The sequence below is a fragment of the Sminthopsis crassicaudata genome, chromosome 1, assembly GCF_048593235.1.
Source record: "Sminthopsis crassicaudata isolate SCR6 chromosome 1, ASM4859323v1, whole genome shotgun sequence".
NCBI classification, from domain to species: Eukaryota; Metazoa; Chordata; class Mammalia; order Dasyuromorphia; family Dasyuridae; genus Sminthopsis; species Sminthopsis crassicaudata.
Window position 1 is genome coordinate 398,465,040 of NC_133617.1, and position 24,104 is coordinate 398,489,143.

The window sequence follows — 24,104 nt, forward strand, 5'->3', positions numbered from 1 at the left end:
GACTATCTGCCAGCTAAGGAAGGGGTGGAGGGAAGGAGGGGAAAACTTGCAACAGAAGTTTTTGCAAGGGTCAATGTTGAAAAATTACCTATGAATGTTTTGTCAATGAAAAACTACAAATAATAATTTAAAAAAATACTATTATGTGAGAAAAAAAAAAAGAATATCATTTTAGCCACTCATCCTTTTTGGAAGCACAATAAGAGGGGTTTTAAAAAACACTTTAATTTCCTTGAATGAGACAAAAGAGGTTTGTATCTCTGATACTCTCTTTGCATATACAATTCTTCACAGTTCAAGTCTGATTTTACATAAAAGGAAGATTTCTTGTTACTTTTATGACAGGTCAGAGGAACTACAAATTATACATGTTTCCATTCATCACCCCAGCTATGTAAGAACACAACTTCTGATGCTCCATAAATTCAAAACTAATTCAGTTCCTTAAAGAACTCTTAGAATTGGTCAGAAAAAGATTTCTGTCTTTTGAAAACTACTGGTCAGTATTTTTCAAGAACTTTAGTGAGAAGTTCATTCAAACGACCCACCATTGGTCTAGGGTCATCATTGAGTCCTGCTGCTATCATGGCATTCTCATATATCTGCAAAGCAAAGGAAAAGAGAAGAAATAATTATCAATATGTATTAGGAAAAAAGAAAAAGCCACAATGAGCCAGGAATCCTTAGCATTTACAGACTCCAGGGCTCTGGTTCAGCTGTCACAAGAAGATAAGGCTTTTCTAAACCAGGAGTGCAAAGAAGGCAAGTCTCTCATTCCTATTCTAAATATAAACAAAGATGTCAAGAAAACATTTTTCTCTTGACTGATAAAAGATAAAAAGAGTGGATCTTCTTTCTCAAAATGAGATTTAAGGGGAAAGTACAAATGTCTCAGCAGCAGCTAAAACTCCTCAAATCTACTGAGTTGTTTTTGTTTTTAAGGTTATTTTCTACAATAAGCTGGAAAAGCTCCAGAACCACAATAAAAAGAGAACTGAGATGGAGTTTCTTTCTCAAAGGTGCTGAAAACCATTCTTCCCCAAAAAGATACCCACCTGATCAATCAATAGCTGGGCGAGGTCAGGTTGACCCTCTCTCAACTGATTCAGCTTCTTGATCAGAGGATGCCTGCAATATAGGTCACTGTGATGAGAATGTTTCTGAAACCAGCTATTATTGTAACAATGCTTGGAAAATAGCATATTGCTCTTATACAATTGATGCACTTTATTTTAAACAATGATATACAGGAAGGATTTTTAAAATTGTACTAAAGGAGCTCACTATTTAAAATAATCCTATCATGAATCCTTGATAAAATCAATAATCATTTTGTAAGGTAAATGTTTCTAATTGATCTGCTTTGAAAATATGGATTTTCATATATGGTTTATTTAAAGTGGAGTATATCTATATACAACAAGTCAATTAAAGTAATGATCAGTTTTCCAATAATTTCCAGAAGTTCTTGGTGAGTTGTTTTGTGTTCATTACTTTCTTCTTCTAGAAACTTCCTGATGGGCAGAAATGCTCCAAAGGGAGGGAAAGATAAATATGCAGAATGAACCTAAAAGCAATCCTACCCAGGGTACTCGAGTACCCAACTGGGAAACATAATGCATGATGAGCTAGCTCTATTAAGTTCATGAATTTTATGGAAACAATTAGTACTTTACAGCTAGCAATGTCTGGATCAATGATGATTAGAACAAAGAAAGATGAAATAAAAAACAAAAATTAATAATCTCATCACTGAACTCAGGAAAGACAAGTACCTCAAACAGTCCTTAGAGAACAGGAAAAGGCTTCCACTAAGATCTCCCTCCCCAAGTCCTATACTCTTTTCCTAATCAAGACTGGAGAGATAAAATTGTTTAGTCTTTGCCCTTATTTACTGTTCCTGGTACTCAATAAAACCATACCCTTTCAAACTGTCCCCAGTATGAGGTCAGGTAGTTGCCAAATAATCACTACTAAAGTTTTAAGTGACAAAAGCTTGAAACATTACCTTTTCTAGAGTTTTTATTTCAATGGAAAAATCCTGAACACTGAAAAGCTGTCAAAAATCCAGCATATTTTGAATCCCTAGTAGTGGGATTTCAAGCACTAAGACAATGAAGATGTTATTTCAGGGACAGAAAAGCCTTGCCAGCTACAAAGAGCAGCTAAAATGAAAGAATAGCAGGTCAGAAAACCAAAAGTTAATGATAAAATTCAAGAAAAGGAACCAGAAGTAAAATCCAAAGCCTCAAATCCATTTTGTCTAGACACAGATATTCAAAGCTTAGGCATCATCTAGGAGAGGGGATGGACATGGGAAGGAGAGGAAAATTCGGAATAGAAGGGAGTACAAGGGATAATGTTGTAAAAAATTACCTATGCATATGTACTGTCAAAAAATGTTATAATTATAAAATTAATTTTAAAAAAGCTTAGGCAACAAGAAAGATGAGCTTCTTAAAGGTCCTAGTGTAAAGAGGCAAATTTGACCTCCCAAGTGTTACAAAGTTGGTGAGGTGAAATCTATGGCAGGAATTTTGGTACATGATACTCAGAAAAAACGAATGGATAAAAGAAAGAGAAGGACATGTATCTTGAGGAAAATCAGCATCTAGAGTAGGAAGACATGATAGAACCAATTATTTGGGTAAAATTGAATGGAGGCAAAAACAGGGAACTTTTCACTATAGTATCCTATAGAGTAGACCATCTGAATAAACAGAGTAAAGAGACATTTTTGGGAAATAGATCACAAGTCCTACACAGAAATAAGTAAGGAGAGACTTCACTTATCCAGACATTTGCTACAGCAATCTTTGTCTCTCTCTTTCTCTCTTTCCTTGGCTTTCTAATAATTATTTTTTTCCTTTAAGAGGTGAAGGACAAGGCAAAATTTTGTTCTGAATATTACTAACAGGTTGCTATGAGTGAAAATGATGGGGCTCCAACTTGTGACAGAATAAAGTTAAGCATAATCTTGATAAGCATGTTAGATTTTGAGAGCAAATTCTAAAGAACCATAGGGTCATATATCCAAAGCCTAAGAGGATCTCAAAAATCATCCTATATCAGGACGAAGAAGGGAGTCAAAGAAGAAAAAGGACCAATGTTTAAGGGAAATGAGATGTCTGATGAAAGGAGCTTTTTGCCACTATGTGTTTGGATACAAAAAATAGAAAATTTTAAATCACACAGAATAGAATATCATTTCCTCAGAACTGTTAAGGAGTTATGTGAAAATAAACTTTAGTTTTCTTTTTCAAATGAAACTACTTATATAAATGTAGTACAGTATTCAAAATTATTTTATGATCAAAATTATCATCTAGTTTCCTCAACTTTGCTATAAGCAGAAAACAACCCATCAGTTGCTATTCTTTTAAGAGTGCTTTTGGAGGGTCATTAAGGGCTAGGGCTATACTTAAAGTTAATTCCTGTGTACAAAGAGAAAGATTTAACTAGTTATAAAATTTCAGTATCTCACACAGGTAGACTGGAAGTCTACCTTTTATCTTAATCCCTATTTATATCTAAAAATAAAAGAAACTACCGAAAAGCAACATTTCAAGAAAGTTGTTATAAATACATTAATTCAATGTTTTTTTTCCTTATTGAGTTATTATTAAAAACTGAGATTCAACTTATCAAATATAAATAAATATTTAAAATTAGCAATGAGAGAATTAAAATAAATTATAAGGAAAATAAGTGGATTATCTATATAGGTTGGAAAGTTTTCATAGATATATGCTATAAAAAAATTTTAAGGCTTCTAAGAGGTCCTCTGTATAGTGATTAATTTCTATTTTTTCTAACTTATTTTGTATTCAAGGTAAGTCATCCTCCTTAGCACCCTTGCAGATGACATTTTTATACTGAGCCAATGGAGCAAGAATATAGTATTTTATTTGATCACTATGCCTTCTTCTTGATTATAAACATAAGTTCCTATTATAATACATATTCTATTCCTAACTCCTTGATTATTCAGAGAATTAATTTTTTTGGTATGAATTTTCTATAATACTTTCTATACTACTCCTCATACTCTATTCCAGAGCTCAGAGTCAGGCTGTCTACATATCAATGTTATGAAGTATTTATTATGCCTTGTGGATTACAAAAGTCAAACTAAAAATCCTGCTACCTAGCCATTAGGCCAAGGAAGGGGCACTGGTGACAAATTTAAGATTAATGCCAGTCCTGCTGCTATGGCATACCCTGGCCTCTTGGCTGGATCTACACACCCAATTCCTTCCCTCCAATGACCTGAGACCCTAATTACCCCTGACACTGCCTCACCTTTCCTGCTTCTCAATATTAAGCCTGTTTTTTTTTTTTTAACAAACATGACAAAACGTTCTTGCTCCATGATGATACAAAGGAAGACATGTTATTAACTAAAAATTAGCCTGATAATTTACTAGCAGTTTAAATGACTATTTATTACAGGGTAATGATACTGACTGAACCCCTAGGCATAGTCAGCTGTACCTGGTATTGATTTCAAGGGTGGGCTGTAGAATCTGGGCCCGCTCCTCATTGGTTTTGGCCAACTGCTGCATGCGCAGGAAATGCCTGGCAGCCCCCATCTCCAACACTGTAATCATGGCAGGGTGCGTGTCTAAGCGAAGAGTCACCTGAAAACCAAGTGTGATGAGAAGACACAGAAAAGGACACCAGAATTTAAATAAGGTGAATGAATGTTCAAATTCTTCTTTGACGATTAGATATGATTAACCCTTAACTCTTCTTCTGAAGAAATATATTTTTACAAACCTTAGTTAGCTTCCCTCTCAATTATTCACCAATTGTAAAAGTAATAATTGAAAACCTGAGCAATTATCCTTATGAGAAGAAGCACATGTTTAGGGAATTTCATGTGTGCTGAGGGAGAGTTTACAAAATCTTGATTGAAATTATTCCCCACTTCTGTTACCTACGGTTCAGTCATTCTGCCGTTACCTTTCATTGGTGGTTGCATCAGTTTATTTCATGTTTTTGCCTTAAATTCTCCCTTCTCACCATTTCATGCTAAACACATCTGCTAGAATAATCTCTCACAACAGCTAAAATAATCAAGCTCCATTTTCATCATATTCCTTCCTTCTTCAAGGATGTATAATGTACTATTATGGCCACCATTACATAAGATACAAAATCAGTCCAGTATTCAAGGTGCTTCATCAAACTCTGGTACACTTTGCCTACCCTACAAATTTTACTTATTCTTAATTTACTTAAAAGATAAAAGTTGAGAGAAGTTAATTTAATTATCTTTTCCTGACTGGATGTTTTCATTTGCATGCCTCTGCCAAGAATGCTCTCTCACTCACTGTTCAATCCATGCCTCTTCTCATTCTCCAAAACCTGGTTCGACTTCATTTAGACTGTATCCTCTTTTCCTCTATAGCCCATCAACACTTAATCATATCTTCATTTGGTCCACCCTATATTAATTTTTATTTGTATTTCTTGGTGAATGTTCTTAAATTCCTGTGTTTATTAAGTTCTGTATTTCTGTTTAGACTTTCAAGGAGCTTTAAATTTATTGAGAACAGGGTTTGTACCTTAATTCTTTTCTATCTTCCTACAGTAGCTCACGTAGTATTCCTCTTTCAGTATTCTGTGAAGAGTTGTAACTCAAATATTGGAAGCTAAAAAGATTCCTTTTTCACAGTCTACCAGGAACTTTAAGTCTCCTACTTTATGAGTCTGCTTAGGTTCCTACCTTCTTTACAAAGCTTTTTTTCCACAAAATAGGAGAAAAATGTGGAGATTCACTATTTTTCCTTTGAAGACAATCATACATAACATAACTTGAGATATGATATGAGACAATATTAAATGTTCTATGAATAGATAGCTATTTGCTGTAATTTGTACATAACTGTCCCACTGTGTATTCTGTATGTTTGGCTATGTCAAGATTATTTGTTTTAGTATATGAGCTGAGAGGAAAGTCTATTTAATTTTTCCTGAATAGTAATAGGGCAGAGAGCCATGAACACACACCCACATCCTCCTCCTCATGCTCCCACCCACAACACTCTTGCTCTCCCTGCCTTTCTCTTTGTGTACCTTCAGCCTCAAATACCAAGGGCAGCCTCACCTTAACATTGGTGATCCGAGTACCCAGTGCATTTCTTATCCAAGCTGTCAGATCTTCTGCCTCTTTCTCTGACAGACGTTCAGTAGCTAGAACAGAAAGAAAACTAGAAACTAAGCTCTCTCTTTAACTGACATTTCCTACAAATGCCTGGATTTTTAGTTTATATCCAGGTACACTTCTCCAGTGGAAACCAAAATTTCACTGCAAAACACCAATGGGCTTGATACTTGAATTGGCTCTATGATTACAGGAGAAAAAAAAAAATGCACTAAGACTTATTTATTTAAAACCTTAGAAAGACAAATAGAAAAGATACTTGTCATCTAGGATCTTGAAAAAAGTCCAGATGATATTATTGAAATAACCAAAGTATAATTTTTAAAATAAGAATAGGAAGCTTGTTCAATTTCAAGGAGTCAGGTTCCTAAGTCAATCAATTTCTGTGAACCACTGTGAACATTACATAATTAATTTTTTTTAAATGCACTAAATTCACTAATATGTAAAATAGTAAAGAATCCTAAGTAAAAGACTGTATACTATAGCTAGTCTGATGCTTTAATTTATTGTAACATCTACCCTCCCCCATTTAAATAAAAACAAGGACTAAGTAATTAGGAAAGATGGGTTGCCATGGCAGGATGTGCTGCTATGCTACTACCTACTAGTGGGAAAATGGGGATCTGTAAATATGTAGGAAGCCCACCTTGAGAACTTTCTTCAAATTTCTCCTCTTTGTAGTGATCAACAACAATATCAGTTTCCACAGAAATCAGCTTTTTCTTGTCAAACTCTCGGAGGTGCAGTAAGGTCAATTCATCAAACTGCTCATAGCAGAAGAGCACCTGTGAAGAGTCAGATAGCATTTATATAGACCCAAAGTTACCAGCTGCTGGTAGAATAACAATGAGTATAGTGAATAAAAATAAGGAAAAAAAAAAAAAAGAAACCACTGAATTTCCTAGTTAGGGATGGCCTATAATATACTGGGGGGAAAGTTACAGATTATTTGGAATTGTTTTTAGAAATGGTTTATAACATGGAAAGAGTCTCACTATGTTAAGATACTAGGTATAGTATCTGGAACTATTTGTAAAATCCCTATCACTTACAGATATAGGTAGGAAATGGACCAGATGGTCTCTAAAGTACCTGTTAGTTCTTAAAATCTACATGAATTCTATTAAAATATTTCATTATAATTTCCTTTGTATAAAGACAATATGAGCAAGGATAAAATATTAACCAAAGCAAATCCTCTTTCAGGGTCTTAATCAGTTTTCTTTGATATAAATCATTCATTTATCTGTTAATATTCAACACAGTAGCAGCAACATTATAATTAGCTTGGAGACTACAGAATATGAAATATATTTCCTGGATAAATATATTATTTATTTATAATATAGAAGGAAAATATATACAATTCATTTAAGATTATGTTTAAAAACCTTAATCTCACATAACTCTAATACATTGGATATCTGGGAGAAAGAATAAAAGAACACAGGTAGCAGGAAATTGAGGCAGCTCAGAGGTGAACAAAAGCAATGGGGAGGATAAAGATAATGAATGATTAAAGTTGGACCATGGGAAGGCAGCTGACACAATGGAAAAGTATTGGATTTGGAATCACAAAAGATCTTAGTTCAAATTCCACTTCACTTATTAGTCTTAAAGACTCTAGGTAGGTTACTTAATCATTCTGTGTCTCATTTTCCTCTTCTTCAGAATAAGGGAATTGAACTAAAATGCTGTTAAGGTACTGTACACTTCCAATCTTACAAGTCATGGTGACTGTTAAATAATGAGTGAGTGACTCTGCTTCTCGTTTCGGATCCTATCCTGGCAACTTTAACTTTATATGAAAAAGGGTTAATTGCAGGCTTCCCTTAGTTGCTATTCAGGTAAGCACACAGGACTATGACAGTTCACCTACTTCCATATTCTTCTGCTTCATGGCTTCATAATACGGTGAATTTTCAGCCAGATGTCGGTTGGGGGTACACAGGTAGTAGATGTTCCTGGTACCAGCCCGCATTCGACTGGCATATTCCACAAGGCTGGTCAACTGGCCAGCAGGCAGAGCCGATGACTCATAACGCAAGAGCTTTGCAATGTCCTCCTAGAAATAGAGGTAAGAGATTTCAGGGATTAATTCCAAGATGAATTAGGCTGGATTTCTCAGGACTATAAAATGACCCTAAAAAACTATTAGTTAAAGAGGTTATTTTGCACTAGTTTGTTCATGTAGCAAATGACACCCCTCAACCTCTCATCCCAAATCAAGCCTTAAATATTTTTCCATAGTGTAAAAAGTGCTTCCTGGTAAGTAGATATTTGAATTTTACATTAACCTCTACCAACAAATTATGGACAAATACTTAACCATATGGTCTGTTTCCTCATATAAAATAGGGCATTAAGTCAAATAACTTCTAGGGTTTCTTTCAGCTCAAAAATTATGAGACAGGTATCTACTGAAACTAGAGAGGGTACTTCAGTCATGTAATCTTCTGTATTAGATCTGAAGTTTCTTATTAATGGGAAGAAGGTAATGACAAGGCAACTAATTACCAAGATGTTTCTATGACCTCCCTTGGGTCTATCACAGGTGGTTCAGGACCTTGGAACTAATATATATTCTACAGTAAGGACAGTTCTGACCTGAAGTCAATTCCTAGTTAAGAGGACATGCCAGCAAGCAGTTTAAGGTCCCTTTAAATAGACTGAAATTTCTGATCAAATAACTTCAAGAAGCACATGGTGTGAAATAGTAGGAAAACAAAGCAAAAAAAACAAAACAAAACAAAAAAAACACAAAGGAACTAGGAAATCAGCTCATCCAAATAAACATAGGAATCAGAGAGGGAACAGAAGTTATTTGGATTGATATAATTCCAAAATGAAGTGGGTTGGCTGGTCATGTCTTAAAATAGTTATAATGTATTCAACTAATTTGGGCATCCTTGCATAAGAAATGTGGTTGCTTCCAACCAGAGATTTTCTACTAGTATGACTCAGTCCTACCTCCTGGACTGAGGACTCTTCTACTGAATTCCTATTCTCTAAAAATTAACTTTTTTACAGACCCAAATTAGACAGATGGTATGGAAACAGGAAACCAAAGTCCATCCAGTTGTTATTAAGAAATCCCACCGTAATAAGGTGTAACACATTATACACATATTATAGAAGGGATTAAAAATATGAACCTGTTTATACCTTCCAAAGAAAGCAAGGATTACCAGAACTTAGAGTAAAGGGACACATCAACATAATTATAGCAGTGCTTTTTGTAACAGCAAAGCACTAGAAACAAAGTGGGTACCCACTGAGGCATATATAAACAAATTCTGACACAGGAATATAACGAAACAATTCACTACACATTAAGAAATGATAGCTTTGATGAATACAAAAAACCATGAAAAAACTTAAATGAAACAATACAAAATGAAGCAGAATCAAGAAATGCATATTATTACAACAATACAGACATAATACAAATTAATCTGTTAAAATTATAATGCTCAAACTTGACCCTTAAGCAAAGCCACAGGGCATTTCTGCACGTTCCTTATTTGCAGAGGGAGAAGACTAGAATTGTGGACCACTGCATATGATATCAGACTTTTCAATACTGTTCTTTATCAGAAGGGATGGTTTCTGTAAGGAAGAAGGGAAAGGGATATACTGGCAAAAAAAAAAAAAAAAAAAAAAAAAAAAAAAAGATGGTATAAAAACCTTAGGATATCAATAAAAATGCATTTTAAAAAAAGCAACCAACAAAACAAAAAGGGAAAATGAGGCTGGAGACAGTGTCTGTGAACACAGGGAGAGAATGGGATGCCCAAACCTAGGATTTCAGGTCCCTACTTGGTCAAGTTAATCAGGGTATCTCAGGTGACTAGAGCCAGCAAATCCACAATATCAATTTATGAGTATGAGAGAGAGAGGGCTATATCTCCCTCCAAAATCTCTCTAGTGCAAAACTCAAGTCTTGGTAAGAAAAAAATAAGAATCATGGAAAGGAGCACTGATAATCAAAACAAATGAAACATCTTTATAATAATATAATATATATTTTTATTTTCTGTGCATATATTGTTTTTCCCAATAGAATACAAATTCCTTGAGAGCAAAAACATTTTGGTAACTGTCTTTCTACATTCACTATGACTGGCACAGTGTAGGTACTTAATGAATAAATTCCTTGCTAATTGACTAATCCTTCCTGAAAAGTCTGATGGTGATATTGCTAATGATGCTAAAAAATTTTGCATGATTAGGATTATCCCTTCTGATAAGTTGGGAGTGTCCTGTTAACACTACATAGTGGATAAGATGTCAGAAAATCACTGCCTTATAATCCAGTCCAGAATCCTTAATTCCTAGCAGTAATCCCTTCCTATTTTTTCCAGAAATTTGCTTTGCCTCAATGAAGCCTCAAGATCTAAGATAAGTAAAGCTCTTACCTTGACTTCCTGTTCGGCAATAGTGACAATTCCCTCTCTCATAAACAACCCATAATCTTCAAAGAACTTGGCATATTTCTCAGGGTCTTTTTTGCTCTGGTCAACGAAAAATTTTATCAGCCTCTGTTGTAAAACATCTCTGAGTTTTCTGGAGAATGAAACATTATCATAATAAAACATTAATTTCTATTATGATAAAACATTAATTTCAAACATTTTCCTACAGAATTCCTTGAAAGTATAGATTGGAACATTTCTCAGTCCTGTGTTCTGCACACAGAGCAAAGTAATAAATTTCTAAAATTATGAATAATCACCAAAAAGAAATGTTAAAACCAATAAGAGAAATGCAAATTAACATAATCTTAAGAATATTTACCTGGCATTGACCAAACTAGCAAATATGCTAAAAAAAAAAAAGGAAAAATACACCATTGGCAATGCCATAGTAAGAGATGAATACTAGTTTGCTGATGATTAAATTCTGAACTGGAAAACAGTACAATAAAACTTACCAAACTATTCATACTCTTTGACCTAAAGCTTCCACTAAAGGAAAATATCCCAAGCAATCATAGCAAGAAAAGATCTAAATGCACAAAAAAAGTCTCTAACATAGCATGATTTGTGACAATAAAAAATAAATGTGCTAAACAATTGTGAATGGGGGAATAGCACATATGTGCAATGGAATATTAACACATTATAGGAATGATCAATGTGAATAAGCTGGGAAGACTTGTATGGAGTGATATACAACAGAAAAGCAGAAACAAAAGAACAATATGTACAATGACAATTTTATAAAGAACATCAACTTGTAGAGTCAGTAAAACACTGGTCAATTACAATGCTTACTGTTAGTAACATTGTCAATGTCAAAAGAAGCATCTTTCTCTCTAAGCAATGGATTGATTGTTAGGCATTTATTGTAAGAGTCTACTGTACCAAAATAATATGGAGCAACAAAATGAACAAGAATATATAAAAGGAAAATGAAAAGATTATCTCCTCTATACTTTTTTCACATTGTCACTCTTTTCCCCATTTTCCTCCCTTATATCGTATTGCTAGTCCAGGCTATTGGAAACAAGAGACTAAAAGACAGAAATCTACACTGCCCCACAACAGTTCTCAGGGCTATGAGTCTACAAGAAGCCTTCCAGATTTTAACTCCTCATTGACTTTACATGGAGTCATACTGGATCAAAATAATACCATTAACCAATATTCTACAACATTTCAAGCCTTTCTATCTCCTCTCACATTTTGGACGTAAGATCTTTCCTGATACAGACGTTAATGAAAAGATGAAAAGATTCAGTTGAGTCCTTTCTTCAAAGGACTACCTCAATATAGTTTTGGATGAAAAGGTGATGGTGTATTTGAATCTTGTGATTTACTTGTGAATGTGACATCTAAAATAGTGTATTTCCGGAGTCCTTATTTTCTCAGCTGACAACTTGAAACTTGGTAAGAGGACAAACACACTAGCTTGGAGACCTCATTTTTAAATGCAATGTTTCCTCATCTAACACACATGCTTACCGGATGAGGGCACTTTCTTGAAGAAGCTCCCGACTGAGATTCAAAGGAATATCCTCACTGTCCACAACACCTTGTATAAAAAACAAAACAAAATCCAAAATAAAGTTAACTCTCTCAAAAGTCTGTCTCTGACCTACAAATTCTCTATTCATATTCATCCACCAAATTATTCTTACTGCTGTCACAGTCTTTCTGTAACTGAGCCAAGTTATTTCTTTCATTTTCCCAGCTAATACTAAAAATGAGCTCAGCTCAGGGTAGTAGGTAAGTAAAAGAGAAGAAAAGATAATGGGAGACAATTTTTCTTTGTGTTCTTCCAAGCACATTTTTTGTATTTTTTTGAGATTAAAATCCACAGATAATAAAAAAGAGATCTGCCATATAAGAAAAGGTAGAAATCTGTCTGTGGTCACTTATTTAAAATAGTCTTAGACACAAAGACTAACTGAATTATTTTTGTAAATGAATTTCCCTGAGCATAATTTCAACATAGACATTAGCCATCACATATCATTCATACATGTGGCCAAGTTGCACCATTTCTAAGGAAGGAAGCAAAGAAGTCTAGCCTTCACACCTCGCAGGAAGCGCAGCCACTTGGGCAGGATGTCAGAAGCTTTGGTCTGGATCAGAACTTTACGGCTATAGAGTGCAACACTAGAGCCCAGCTCCCGACTAACATCAAACATGGATGGCTTCTGTAGAACAGGAAGAAAAAGTATTAAAAGCCAGTGGGATGACTATTTCAATGTAAATAGAAAAGAACTACAAAACAAAGATGACTCTTGCAAAATCATAAAAAAGAAACTTAACTCCCCCAGAAGAGATTTGACATGAGAAGACACAATGGGGTGGTGAGAAGTTTAGCAGGTGGAGAATATCAAATATGACATATTTTTTCAATATAATGAATAATTTTGCTGATTTTTTTTCTGAAACCAATTACTTGTTATAAGGAATGGCTCTGGGAGGAGACAGAAATTAAGATGATTTAAAAATAAAAGATCAATAAAAATCTATTTTTAAAAAAGCCAATGGAAGTCATCAAGATATTGATTTTAACTGGAAATAAGAAACTGTATAAAATAATACTGGAGTTCAGAGCTAGGCCAGGACAAAACTGTGAAGGAAGGTATTTGCTCCTCCCACTTCCTCTTTTCTCCTGCCATGCCTTCACCCTCACCCTCAACCCATTCAGGGTCTTACTCAATGTGAAACAGATTCTGCTAAATGTTAAATAGAATTTAAAATTTTAAAAACAGGGAGTTTTATTTTACAAGTAAACTAATACTTCATAATAAAATAATAGCATCTTGTAGTATTTAATGGTATTTTTTCAATCTTTTTATACTCTATTCCCACCCTTGCCTTCTCTCTTTTTACTATCTCTTTGTCCTGCTGTCAGGAGCTCAAAACAAGCATTGCATTCCTGCACAATGGCAACTAGAGGAAAAAGTATCTCATAGATGGCAGCTGCGACCCACAAGGGGTATCTTTGAGTCACATTATTAGCCCAAAATAGATTTAGGCCTAGAGTGCTATATGGCTGGACTTTTATCTATCTCTCCTGAAAAATATAATCTCAAAAATTTCAAAGTGTCTCTGACCCACATGTGGGAGTTCTTCTATATTTACAATCCACCCACAAACATATTTTTCTTTTAGATGTAACTCCTAAATTCTATTTGTGAATAAGGAATTATTCATGATGAAGAAGGTAAGGTGCTGCCACTGCTGGAAAGTTATTTAGCTTTTTTTGTCCTTGTTCTTCATTTGGTCACAACTAAGGGATTTCCACATTGAAAGCAACTGTGGAACGTTTATTCCTTAAGTAAAGAAATGTACTGTGCATTCTTTTCCATTCTGTAGTCTCATCACATCCACTAAGACTTAAAATCAAAGTATGAGTATCTCACTGTTTCTGGCACATAGAAGATACTCCGTATGTTAAGTGGGGCATCAGTCTTGTAGTGAAGAGTATATCGGGGCTTATCATAAGCTTGGGCAATGTAACGGTAGAATTCCTCATGTTGCCACTCACTAATGTCTTTAGAGTCCATCGTCCAAAGTGCCTGCAAAAAGAGATAAATTGGGAAGGCAATCCATTTAAAATGCTTCTTTCTATCAAGTAAATGTAAACAAGCATATCTAACTTAATTTTTTAGTGAATCAACATCTATGGTGTTAACTCTAGTTAAGAAAATGATGCTCAGGGTCTGGATTTCTTATAGTATTTGACTTAGCAAATCAATCAGAGGAGAACTCATTCTTTTTCCAAGCTCTTATAGAGGATGTATAAAATAGACTGAGTGTTTATGGGGAGGCATGAAAAAAAAGTCAGAATCAACAGTCCTCATTCTCTGGCCTATCTATGCATTACTTTTGGAAGTGATATATTTTGAGATCTTACACACACACGCACAAGATTATAATAGAAATAGGATGAAAACAAGAGAATAAATGGATTTGGAAGCAAGTATTTTGCTTCAAATTGATGAAGGAAATAAGACAAAGATCTCAAACATTAAGAGGAAAAACTTGGCTAGAGTGATGGGGTTCACAATAAACCACCATTTAAGAAATCTTTGAGAAAACTTCATTTCAATAAAAATGAATGACCCAAAATAATCATTTATCTGTCAATGTTAACTTGTAGGAAAGTCTGTAGTATAATGCCCCAGGGATCTCTCCTTCTCCCTATGCCAACTTTTAAAAAATACATAATGGTTTAAATTGAAGGCAGGTCATCAATCACTGTAGTACAGTGGAAAAAATATTAACTGTAGTCAGTTTCTAAACTGAAACCCTGCCTCTGATGCATATTTCTTGTGTTTTCCCTGGGCTTGAGTTTCATTATTTACAAAATGAGAGAGTAGGATTGGGCGACCTCTGAAGTTTCTTCCAGGTCCAGATTTATGATCCTGTTAAGGATCTTCTATCTGCCAAGTACTGGGGATGTAATGGAGCCATGCTTACCACATCTGCAGACAACACAAAGCTGGCATAGACCTTAAAAAATAAGAACTTAGAATAGTGGGCCAAACCTAAGAACATCAATCAGTAAGTACTTACTACACAGCAGACACTATGCACGGAATTAGGCATACAATGACCAAAAATGCTTATATAATACTAAATACAAAATAGAGATAATTATACGAAGAGGCTAGGGAGGAAGGACACTAATGTTTGGGGGAATGTAGAAAGGCTTCAGGTAGAAATTGGTGCTGGCATTGTGTCTTAATGAAAAAAAGGGATTTTATAAGAAAGTGAGGCAAAAGTTTATTCTACTAAAGAAGACCAGAGCAAAGGCAGTGAGATAAAAAGAGAAAGGCCAGTTTTTGCTGAACTAGTTTGATTTTCTGTAAGTGCAGATCTGATCATGTTACTTCTGTACACAAAAAAATTTCTAGTTGCTTGCCATTTTAAAAATCCATATTAATTTTATGTTTATAATAAATTTATTGCGTCCAGTTATCAAATCTCACTGTTTCTATCTTCACAACACGTCCTACATGGCTACCATCTTATTTACTTCAAGTCCTCATCACTTGATAAGACTATTGCAATGATCATCTAAAAAGTATTCTTGCCTAAAATCTCTCTTTACTCTACACTATTCTACATATGGATACCTGCCAATGATTTTCCTTAGGCACATATCTGTCACTCCCCTACTCAAACTGTAGTGACTCCTTATTGCCTCTAGGATCAAACAGAAACTCCTCTGTGAATCTTTTAAAGTCTATCACTATCAACTATGAAAGACTTGGTTCTTCTCAGTGGTTCAGTGATCCAAAGCAATCTCAACAGATTTTGAATAGAATATGCCATTTGAATCCAAAAAAAGAACTATGGAGACTGAATGTAAATCAACATATGCTATGTTCACTTCTTTTTTTGTTTGTTTTTCTCTCCCATGGTTTTTCCCCTTTGCTCTGAATTTTCTCTCCCAACATGATTCATAAAGCAATGTGTATTAAAAATAAATAACTTTTTAAAAATAATAATAAAGTCTATCACTTTCAACCATTCTGGAGAGCAATTTGGAACAAAAAGGGTGCATACCCTTTGATCTAGTAATACCTTTACTAAGTATGTAACCCAAAGAGATAAGAAGAGAAAGACCTAGTTGTACAAAAATATTTATAGTAGCTTTGTTGTGGTGGCAAAGAATTGGAAATTAAAAGAATTCTCATAAATTGGAGATTTGCTGAACAAATTGTGGCTTATGAATGTAATGAAATACTATCATTCTATAAGAAGTGACAAATAGGCTGATTTCAGAGAAATGAAGTAAGCAGAATCAGGAGAACATTATACACAGTAACAACAAAAATATATGATGATCAACTATGAATAACTTAGTTCTCTTAGTTCTCAGCAATACAATGATCTAAGACAATTCCCAAGGACTCATGATGAAAAAATATCAGCATTCAAAGAAAGAAGTAATGGAGTATAAATGTAGACTGAACCATACCATTTTTACACTGTCTTTGTTTTTTGGTCTTTTGGTCTTTTACAACATGGCTAATATGAATGTAGGTTTTACATTATTACACATATTTAACCGATATAAAACTGTTTACTGTCTTAAAGAAGATGAGGAAGGAAGGAAAAATTTGGAACTCAAAAAAATTTTAAATGAATTTTACAATTGTCTTTACATATAATTGGGAAATATAAAATACTATTAAAACATAAAGTTTATCACTGATCATAATGCCAAATCCCAAACCTGAATTATTCCCAATTTTCCCAGCACCAACCTTAGCATCAGACAAGTAAGTCCTCTGCATTCTTCATATCTCTTCCCTATCTACTAGTTCTTTTGCTACAAATGTGCACATTTAACATCACAATCACATACAAAAAAAACCACCTCACTAAATTCTACTCTTCCCATCTTTCATTCTATAGTTTTCTTCACTTTCTCAGTTACTCTTTAAGAAAATAATCTACATTTGGTGTACTTCCTTTTTCTCCTCTACTCCAAGTCATCCAGGTTTGAAAGGGAGTGCTGTACCTTTTTCTTGCTTACCACACAGATCTAATCAGTTGCCAAAACTTGTAATTTTTTTTTTTTTTTAAACTGAGGCAATTGGGATAAAGTGACTTGCCCAGGTCACATAGCCAGGAAGTGTTAAGTGTCTGAGGCCAGATTTGAACTCAGATCCTCCTGACTTAAGGCCTGGTGCTCTATCCACTGTGCCATCTAGCTACCCCAATTTCTTTCTCTATGACTTCTTACATACAATTACAAAGCCATCAGACTAGTTAAGCTTTATATAATTATTTTTTTTTGCCCAGACTACTTAAATTATCTCTTAAATGGAATCCCTACACCTCAAGACTTTTTCCATTCCAATCTGTTCTCCACCAAAATGATTTTTTTTAAAGTGAAGTCTGACAATATAACTCCTATATTCAATCAATTTCAGGGTTTTTTTTATTACCTCCATGACTACATTCTAGAGATTTTGGTCATTTAAAGCTCTTCCCAACTATGACACTTTATATCTTTCTAATGTTACAGTCCATTCCCTTTAAAATACTCTTAGGATTTAGCCCCAGAGGATACTTGTTGCTCCTCAAATAGGACACCATATCTCCCATCTTCAGGCCTCTGCATCAGCTGTTAATCATATCTGAAAGATCCTTCTTCCCAATCTCTGGGGCTTAAAATCTTCGGCTTGCTTTAAGACTCGGCTCAAGCCAACTTGACTAGGACGCCATTCACCATTCTTGTTGCTTCCCTCACTATCATTCTCTCTAAGGTTACCTTCCATCAATTCTTTCTCATTTAAATAGTCTAATGTACATGCTGTTCTATTTCACCCCAATTAGATGTATATCCCTTGAGGATGAGAGCTGTTTTTGCTTTATCTTTGTTTACTCCTGTGCATCAACAGCACATACTAAGCATTTAATAAATACTTGTTGATGCATGGATTTCTGTTTTCAAGTGAGGATGATGTAGTCATTTATTTGAGGAATTTGAAGAGCAGATTTCTGTGCAGATGAGAGTTGGACTGGTTATTGGATTCTTTCGTTGTTATTCACAACTTCCATAGATCCTTCCTGCTGGCTATTTGTTCCCAAGACCTCATACTTAATATATTTCTGAGATCTTTGACTAAGTCTTACCTGTAATGTATTGATGCGTTTTCCATTTAGGTAAAGGGGAAAGCTAACAAAGTTACTGTATTTTGTCACTACCTCTGGAAAAAAAAACAACAACACAAAATAAAAATATTATTCATTATTCATTAATCATTAGATTACAACTAAGAGTAAGAAAACAAGTTTGGGATCCTGCTGAATGAATTAACCAGCTAAAGGCAATGGGATTTATCACTAGAATGTTGGCTACAACAACTCCTCCATTGTGATCTAAGTCTGTACTGGGGATGAAATGGATCTTATGAAAATCAAGGAAGTGGATTTGAAGGGCATGTGGCTGATTGTGTCTGTGTGAGCAAAAGTAAACAACTGCATGAGCAGGGAAGATTTCAAATGGAAAATTTCAAAATAAGAACATGTACAGAACATAGAAAGCTGTAAAAGAAATGGGATCAAAAAATCCTCTGCTTCCAAATAATGTCTTTTTATAAGATTTAAATGAAAACTCTGACCATACGGCAACCATGAAACCATCCAGAAAGCTTTATCGGACACAGGGCAATGTAGCACAAAGGGCTATGAGTTTGTACTCAGAAGAACTGAGTTTGGATCCTTGCTGAATCTACCTACTTCTCAGGGTTATGAAGAGAAAAATGCTTTTTAAAATTGCAAAATACAAATGTAAACTTTTACTACGTTATGATTATTATAATACCAACCCACTCAAAAGGATTTTCCTCTTTATACATACATGTATTGTTATTGGTCCCTATCTATATCTTTTCCCCTTATGTTACTCTTCAAAAGGATACTGGGATTTTCATCAAAGGTCCCTTATAGGAGAGTACCACTACTCTTCATTCATGTCCCACCTCAAGTCAGATGTTTCTGTGGGACAGCAGAAAGGGAAGATCATGGGAGATAGATACTGAGATTCACTACAAATCAGGTCTAGCTGTGAAGAAAGAGGCCAGGCAAAAAGCAAAAAAGTCCTTCCTTCTCTACTCACCTCGGACCCGGTCTTCATTAGCAAACTCTTTACAATCTGATTTAAGGTGAATGATTATTTTGGTTCCAGTTCTAACACCTGAAGCTTCTGCAATTTCAAATACTCCAGAGCTAAGAAGAAAAACCAGGGAAAAAAATAATGCTATATAAGTACAAATAAATCTTCACAACAAAAAAATCAGTTACTTTACCTGAGAACATTTTCAAATGCTAGGCAAAAACTAAGTACAGATCCTAAATGACCAGCTAGAGTAAGGAATAATGACAGCCATTTGCTTGATTACAGTTTTTCCTCTTATACACACTCATGTAACCAAGATGATACCATTCACTTCATGAAAACTACAGTGTAGCAGTGAGCATACTGTCCAGGAAAGAACATTCATTCCACACAGTGCCTGACGTCCTGGCTCTGACCCTCAACAGCTAGAACAATGTATGGGAAACCAATCAGTTACCTTCTCCCAGTCTTGATTTCCTATTCTGTAAAATGAGGCCACTAATACTTGCACTTACAGATATGTATACAACTCTTATTTACTGGCAACTGGTAGTCCAATGGGCAGAGTTCTGGGCCTGGAATCAGAAAGATCTGAGGTCAAAATCAGCCTCAGACACTTGCTAACTAAAACTCTGAGCAACTTGTTTAACCTCTGTCTGTCTTAAATTTCCTCAATTATAAAATGGAGATAATACTAACACCTACCTCCCAGTGTTGTTGTCAGGATCAAGTGAGATTATTTGTAACCCACTTAACACAATGCCTGGCTTATAGTAGACAATTAAAATGCTTGTTCTCTTCCTCTTCCTCTTATTGTTATTATTATTTTTAATCTTTTTTTAAATTGAAGCTTTTCATTTTCAAAACATATGCAAGGATAATTTTTCACCACAGGCGCTTGCAAAACTTTGTATTCAAATTTTCCTGCTTTTTTCCATTCCCTCTCCTAGATGGCAAGTAATACAACATATGTTAAACATGGTAAAAATATATGTAAATCCAATTAGATATATGTATTTATACATTATCTTGCCGCACAAGAAGAATCAGATCAAAAAGAGAAAAAAAAAAAAAAAAGAGAGAAAAAAGTGAAAATGCTACATTGTGGCCCTCAGTCAATTCTTCCATTCCTCTCTCTGAGTGCAGATGGCTCTCTTCATCACAAGACATTGGAACTGGCCTAAATCATCTCACTGTTGAAGAGAGCCAATTCCATCAGAATTGATTGTGGTACAATCTTGTTGCCATGAACAATATTCTCCTGGTTCTACTCATTTCACTTAGCATCAGTTCACGTAAGCCTCTCCAGGGCTCTCTAAAATCATCCTGCTAGTCATTTCTTATAGAACAATAATATTCCATAACATTCATATATCATAACTTATCCAGCCATTTTCCAATTAATAGGTATCCATCCAGCTTCCAATTTCTTGCGACTAGACAAAAGGCTGCCACAAACATTTTTACACATGTGGGTCCCTTTCCACCTTTAAGATCCTTTTTCTTTCGTGGCTCTCTTCAAGATTGAGATGATTCAAACCAGTTCCACTTGTGCAGTGATGAAGAGAGCCATCTACACCCAGAGAGAGAACCGCAGTAACAAAGTGTGGACTACAACATAGCATTCTCACCCTCTATTATTTGCTTGAATTTTGTTTTCTTTCTCAGTTTTTCTTTTTCTTCCTTCTTGGTCTGATTTTTCTTGTGCAACAAGATAACTGTAGAAATATGTATACATATATTGGATCTAGCATTCAACATATTTAACATGTATTAGACTACCTGCCAGCTAGGGGAGGGGGTAAGGGGAAGGAGGGAAAAATTTTGAACAAAAGGTTATGCAAAGGTGAATGTTGGAAAAATTAATCTATGCAATATGCTTTGTAAATAAAAAGCTTTAATAATAATAATAAAATAAAGTTTAAAAGCTTACATCCTTAAAAAAAAGTATAAAAGAATTGTTTTTAATGTACATGGGACAAACATTAAGTAAATTAATTTTAAAAATTAACAACAAAAAAAAAGATCTTGTCTTCCTCTTTTTATTAAAGAAAAATTTAAAGCACGAACAATTGCTACTCTGATCTAGGAAACACTAGTGATTGCTTATTGCTCTAACAAGGAGGTATTTTGGAAGGCTAACATAATATTGAATACTTTGTAAAGATTCTAATTACTTTCCTGAGGCCTACCAGGGTAAATAAGCATTTAACAATTGGCTCTTCATTCAAAACAAAAATACACACACATACACACATTATATTTTTAACTTTAATCTGTATTACTGACATTTTTCTACTTTCTTTAAGTCAAGACCATTGGTGTTAAACTTATAGAAATGGGATCACTAAACATTAGGTAAGAATCTCTACAGGTAGCATGTTGACTTGGAAAACCACATATTAATAATACCAAATATTCTATTGTATTTTCATTTATTTTGTTATATACTTCCCAATTGTTTTTCAACCTGGCTCAAGTTGGTTGTTTGTCCAGACAAAACAAGTCCTGATTTGTAGCATTTACCAGCTTCCAGGGTGGATATGCTCTCACTGAAAATTTTTAACAATTGACTTTCCTAGTATAAACTGGACATCTCTGGTCCTATCTAGTGTTTTTTATGCTCTTCCTTCCAGGTCTTATGCCTCTAATGAAGAAAAGAAAATCAACTGGAAAAACTTTCTGCAAAAATATGTGAAGAATAGGGAGAACCAGAAAAGGGTACTCTGATAGGATGCCTAAGTATTAACTTGGTTTTATTTTCATAAAATAAACATTGGAAATTTGTAACAGTGGCAGTTTTCATAGTTATAAATAACTGAATATATATGTATTTAGTATTTCCTTTAAACTGTAGGTTTGCTGGTATTAGTGTTAGATATGATATAAAGGAATAAAAATAAGAGAAATTCTACCCACTCAGAATTATTTTGAGGGAAGGGAAAAACAACAGAAAAACACTCCTTTCTTAGAGGACATCTTTGGAAATTTATGAAGAAAGTAATAAAACTGTTCACACTCTTAGACACAGAGTCCGTAAACAACTATCTTATGAGGATAAAAGAATGGAAAAAAAAAATTTTGTGTATGCCAAAAAATTTATAGTAGCCCTTTTTTGTAGTAGCTAAGAAATTAGAAACAAAATAAGATGTCCATATACTGGAAAATACTGGATAAATAAACTGTGGATATATAAATGTGATGAGATATATCATCGTGGTCTTAGAAATAATGAATAAAAATATAAAGAAGGATGGGAAAACTAAGTGAAACAATACAAAGTAAAAAGAACCAGGGAATTATACCAAATGAAGAATAACAATAAGAACACCAAAATACAAAGTGAAAGCTGCAAATGATTAAGAATTTCTTCTTTCTTTTTTGCATAGGTATCAGACTTTTATGATTATGGTTAGTTTTGCCCACCTTTTAAAAAATATTTTAAAAAACATTATAAGCTATGTGGAAGATTGGTGGGGGTGACTGTGAGGAATGTAAGAAAAAAATATAAGGTACCAATGGAAATTTTCTTCTAAACAAATGTCAATATCTCAAGGGGGAGACACTGGAAACTGAGGAGAATGCTGCAGACTTGTTGTCTTCCAAATACCATATCAGAAAAATCTAAAAAGGATTATGGTCTATGACAAAAATGAAAGAAGGAAACCCGGAGGCCATGATAGAAAAGGAAATTATGTAGGTTGGGAAAAATAAAATGAAGAAAGTCTTTGGAAAAAGGAAATTGGAGCTGAAGTTTAAACTTAATAGACTTAATTTCTCTTTTTACTATCAAAAAGCCCTCAGAAGGAAAGACTTAATCCAAGATGTTAGTTAAGATGTTCAAAGGAAGCTAAGCTTCTCATACCCCTCGCCAAACCCCATCCCAGAAAAGAAACTATTATGAGAAAAAAGCAGTTAAAAAAGAAAAGAAAAACCTATCATAATTTTAAAATAATTAACAAAAAAATGCTTCCACATAAAAAACAATTTTTTATAGTAACCTAAAGCAAATGAAGTACAAAAGGAAGCTTACACAAGATATCTTAAGAGACATCCTCAACTGAATAAATGACATGCAAAAAGATCAGGCAAAATTCAGTACAGCTCAAAAATGATCATCAAAGGGCCAGAAAAAAGAAAAATTTGATGTTAAAAAAAAAAATCAAGAAATAAACTTAGAATTAAAAGATGCTGACCATCTGATCTTGCTCTTCTTAACTTTCTATAATCCAGCTTCTGAACTCATTCTGAAATATGAAATCTTCAACTTTGTAACTATATCTCCTCAGATCATTTCTGACACCAGCTGTAGGGCTTCACATCATAACCTCCCCACCCCAAGTCAGCTTCTTTGTATGTGTTAAATTTCCCCATTAGATGGTAAGCTCTTAAGAGGGCAGGGACTGTCTTTGCCATTCTTTCTATTCCCATCACTTAGCACAGTGACTGAGATTCTGTAAACATTTAATAAACTCTACTAAGTGATTTATTCATAGTATTGATTCAGTTTGAATGGTCTCAGTTCCTGGTGGTCAAGAAGTCAGAGGCAATAAGAGAGTTGTTAAATATCCCCTTTAAATCAGCTGCACGTTTAGGAGTCAAAGAATTCACTCATTCCCGAATTATTAGTTGCAAAATGAAAGTTTATTGTTGGATAGAAATCAGTTTCTAGTGGGAAATGGAGTTTTGGCACTGAGAATGCTTTCTCATTGGGTAGAAGGATCCTGGGAGCTGAGAGTGACAGAGATCTCAAGCTACCTAGGGCCATCTGCAAAGACCTTGGTTGTGGGAAGCTGTTATATTGGGTATCTTGATGGGGGCTGGGACAGCC

At 34.4% G+C, this 24,104-nt stretch overlaps 1 protein-coding gene across 2 annotated transcripts in view; it reads right to left on the reverse strand.

Moving 5' to 3' along the window:
• Positions 1 to 206: 206 nt before the first annotated feature.
• TRAP1 (TNF receptor associated protein 1) overlaps positions 207 to 24,104 on the reverse strand; it is an 82,474-nt gene continuing 58,576 nt past the window's right edge. For both annotated transcript variants that reach the window (XM_074279988.1, XM_074279989.1), the window contains exons 7-18: positions 19,274 to 19,383; positions 18,289 to 18,362; positions 14,055 to 14,210; positions 12,716 to 12,836; positions 12,139 to 12,208; positions 10,591 to 10,738; positions 8,052 to 8,237; positions 6,819 to 6,957; positions 6,113 to 6,198; positions 4,495 to 4,640; positions 1,056 to 1,128; positions 207 to 602 (exon numbers count right to left, since the gene is read on the reverse strand). In XM_074279988.1, coding sequence (XP_074136089.1) covers positions 501 to 602; positions 1,056 to 1,128; positions 4,495 to 4,640; positions 6,113 to 6,198; positions 6,819 to 6,957; positions 8,052 to 8,237; positions 10,591 to 10,738; positions 12,139 to 12,208; positions 12,716 to 12,836; positions 14,055 to 14,210; positions 18,289 to 18,362; positions 19,274 to 19,383 — 1,411 coding nt within the window. In that variant the 3' untranslated portion in view covers positions 207 to 500. The remainder of the gene's footprint in view (positions 603 to 1,055; positions 1,129 to 4,494; positions 4,641 to 6,112; positions 6,199 to 6,818; positions 6,958 to 8,051; positions 8,238 to 10,590; positions 10,739 to 12,138; positions 12,209 to 12,715; positions 12,837 to 14,054; positions 14,211 to 18,288; positions 18,363 to 19,273; positions 19,384 to 24,104) is intronic.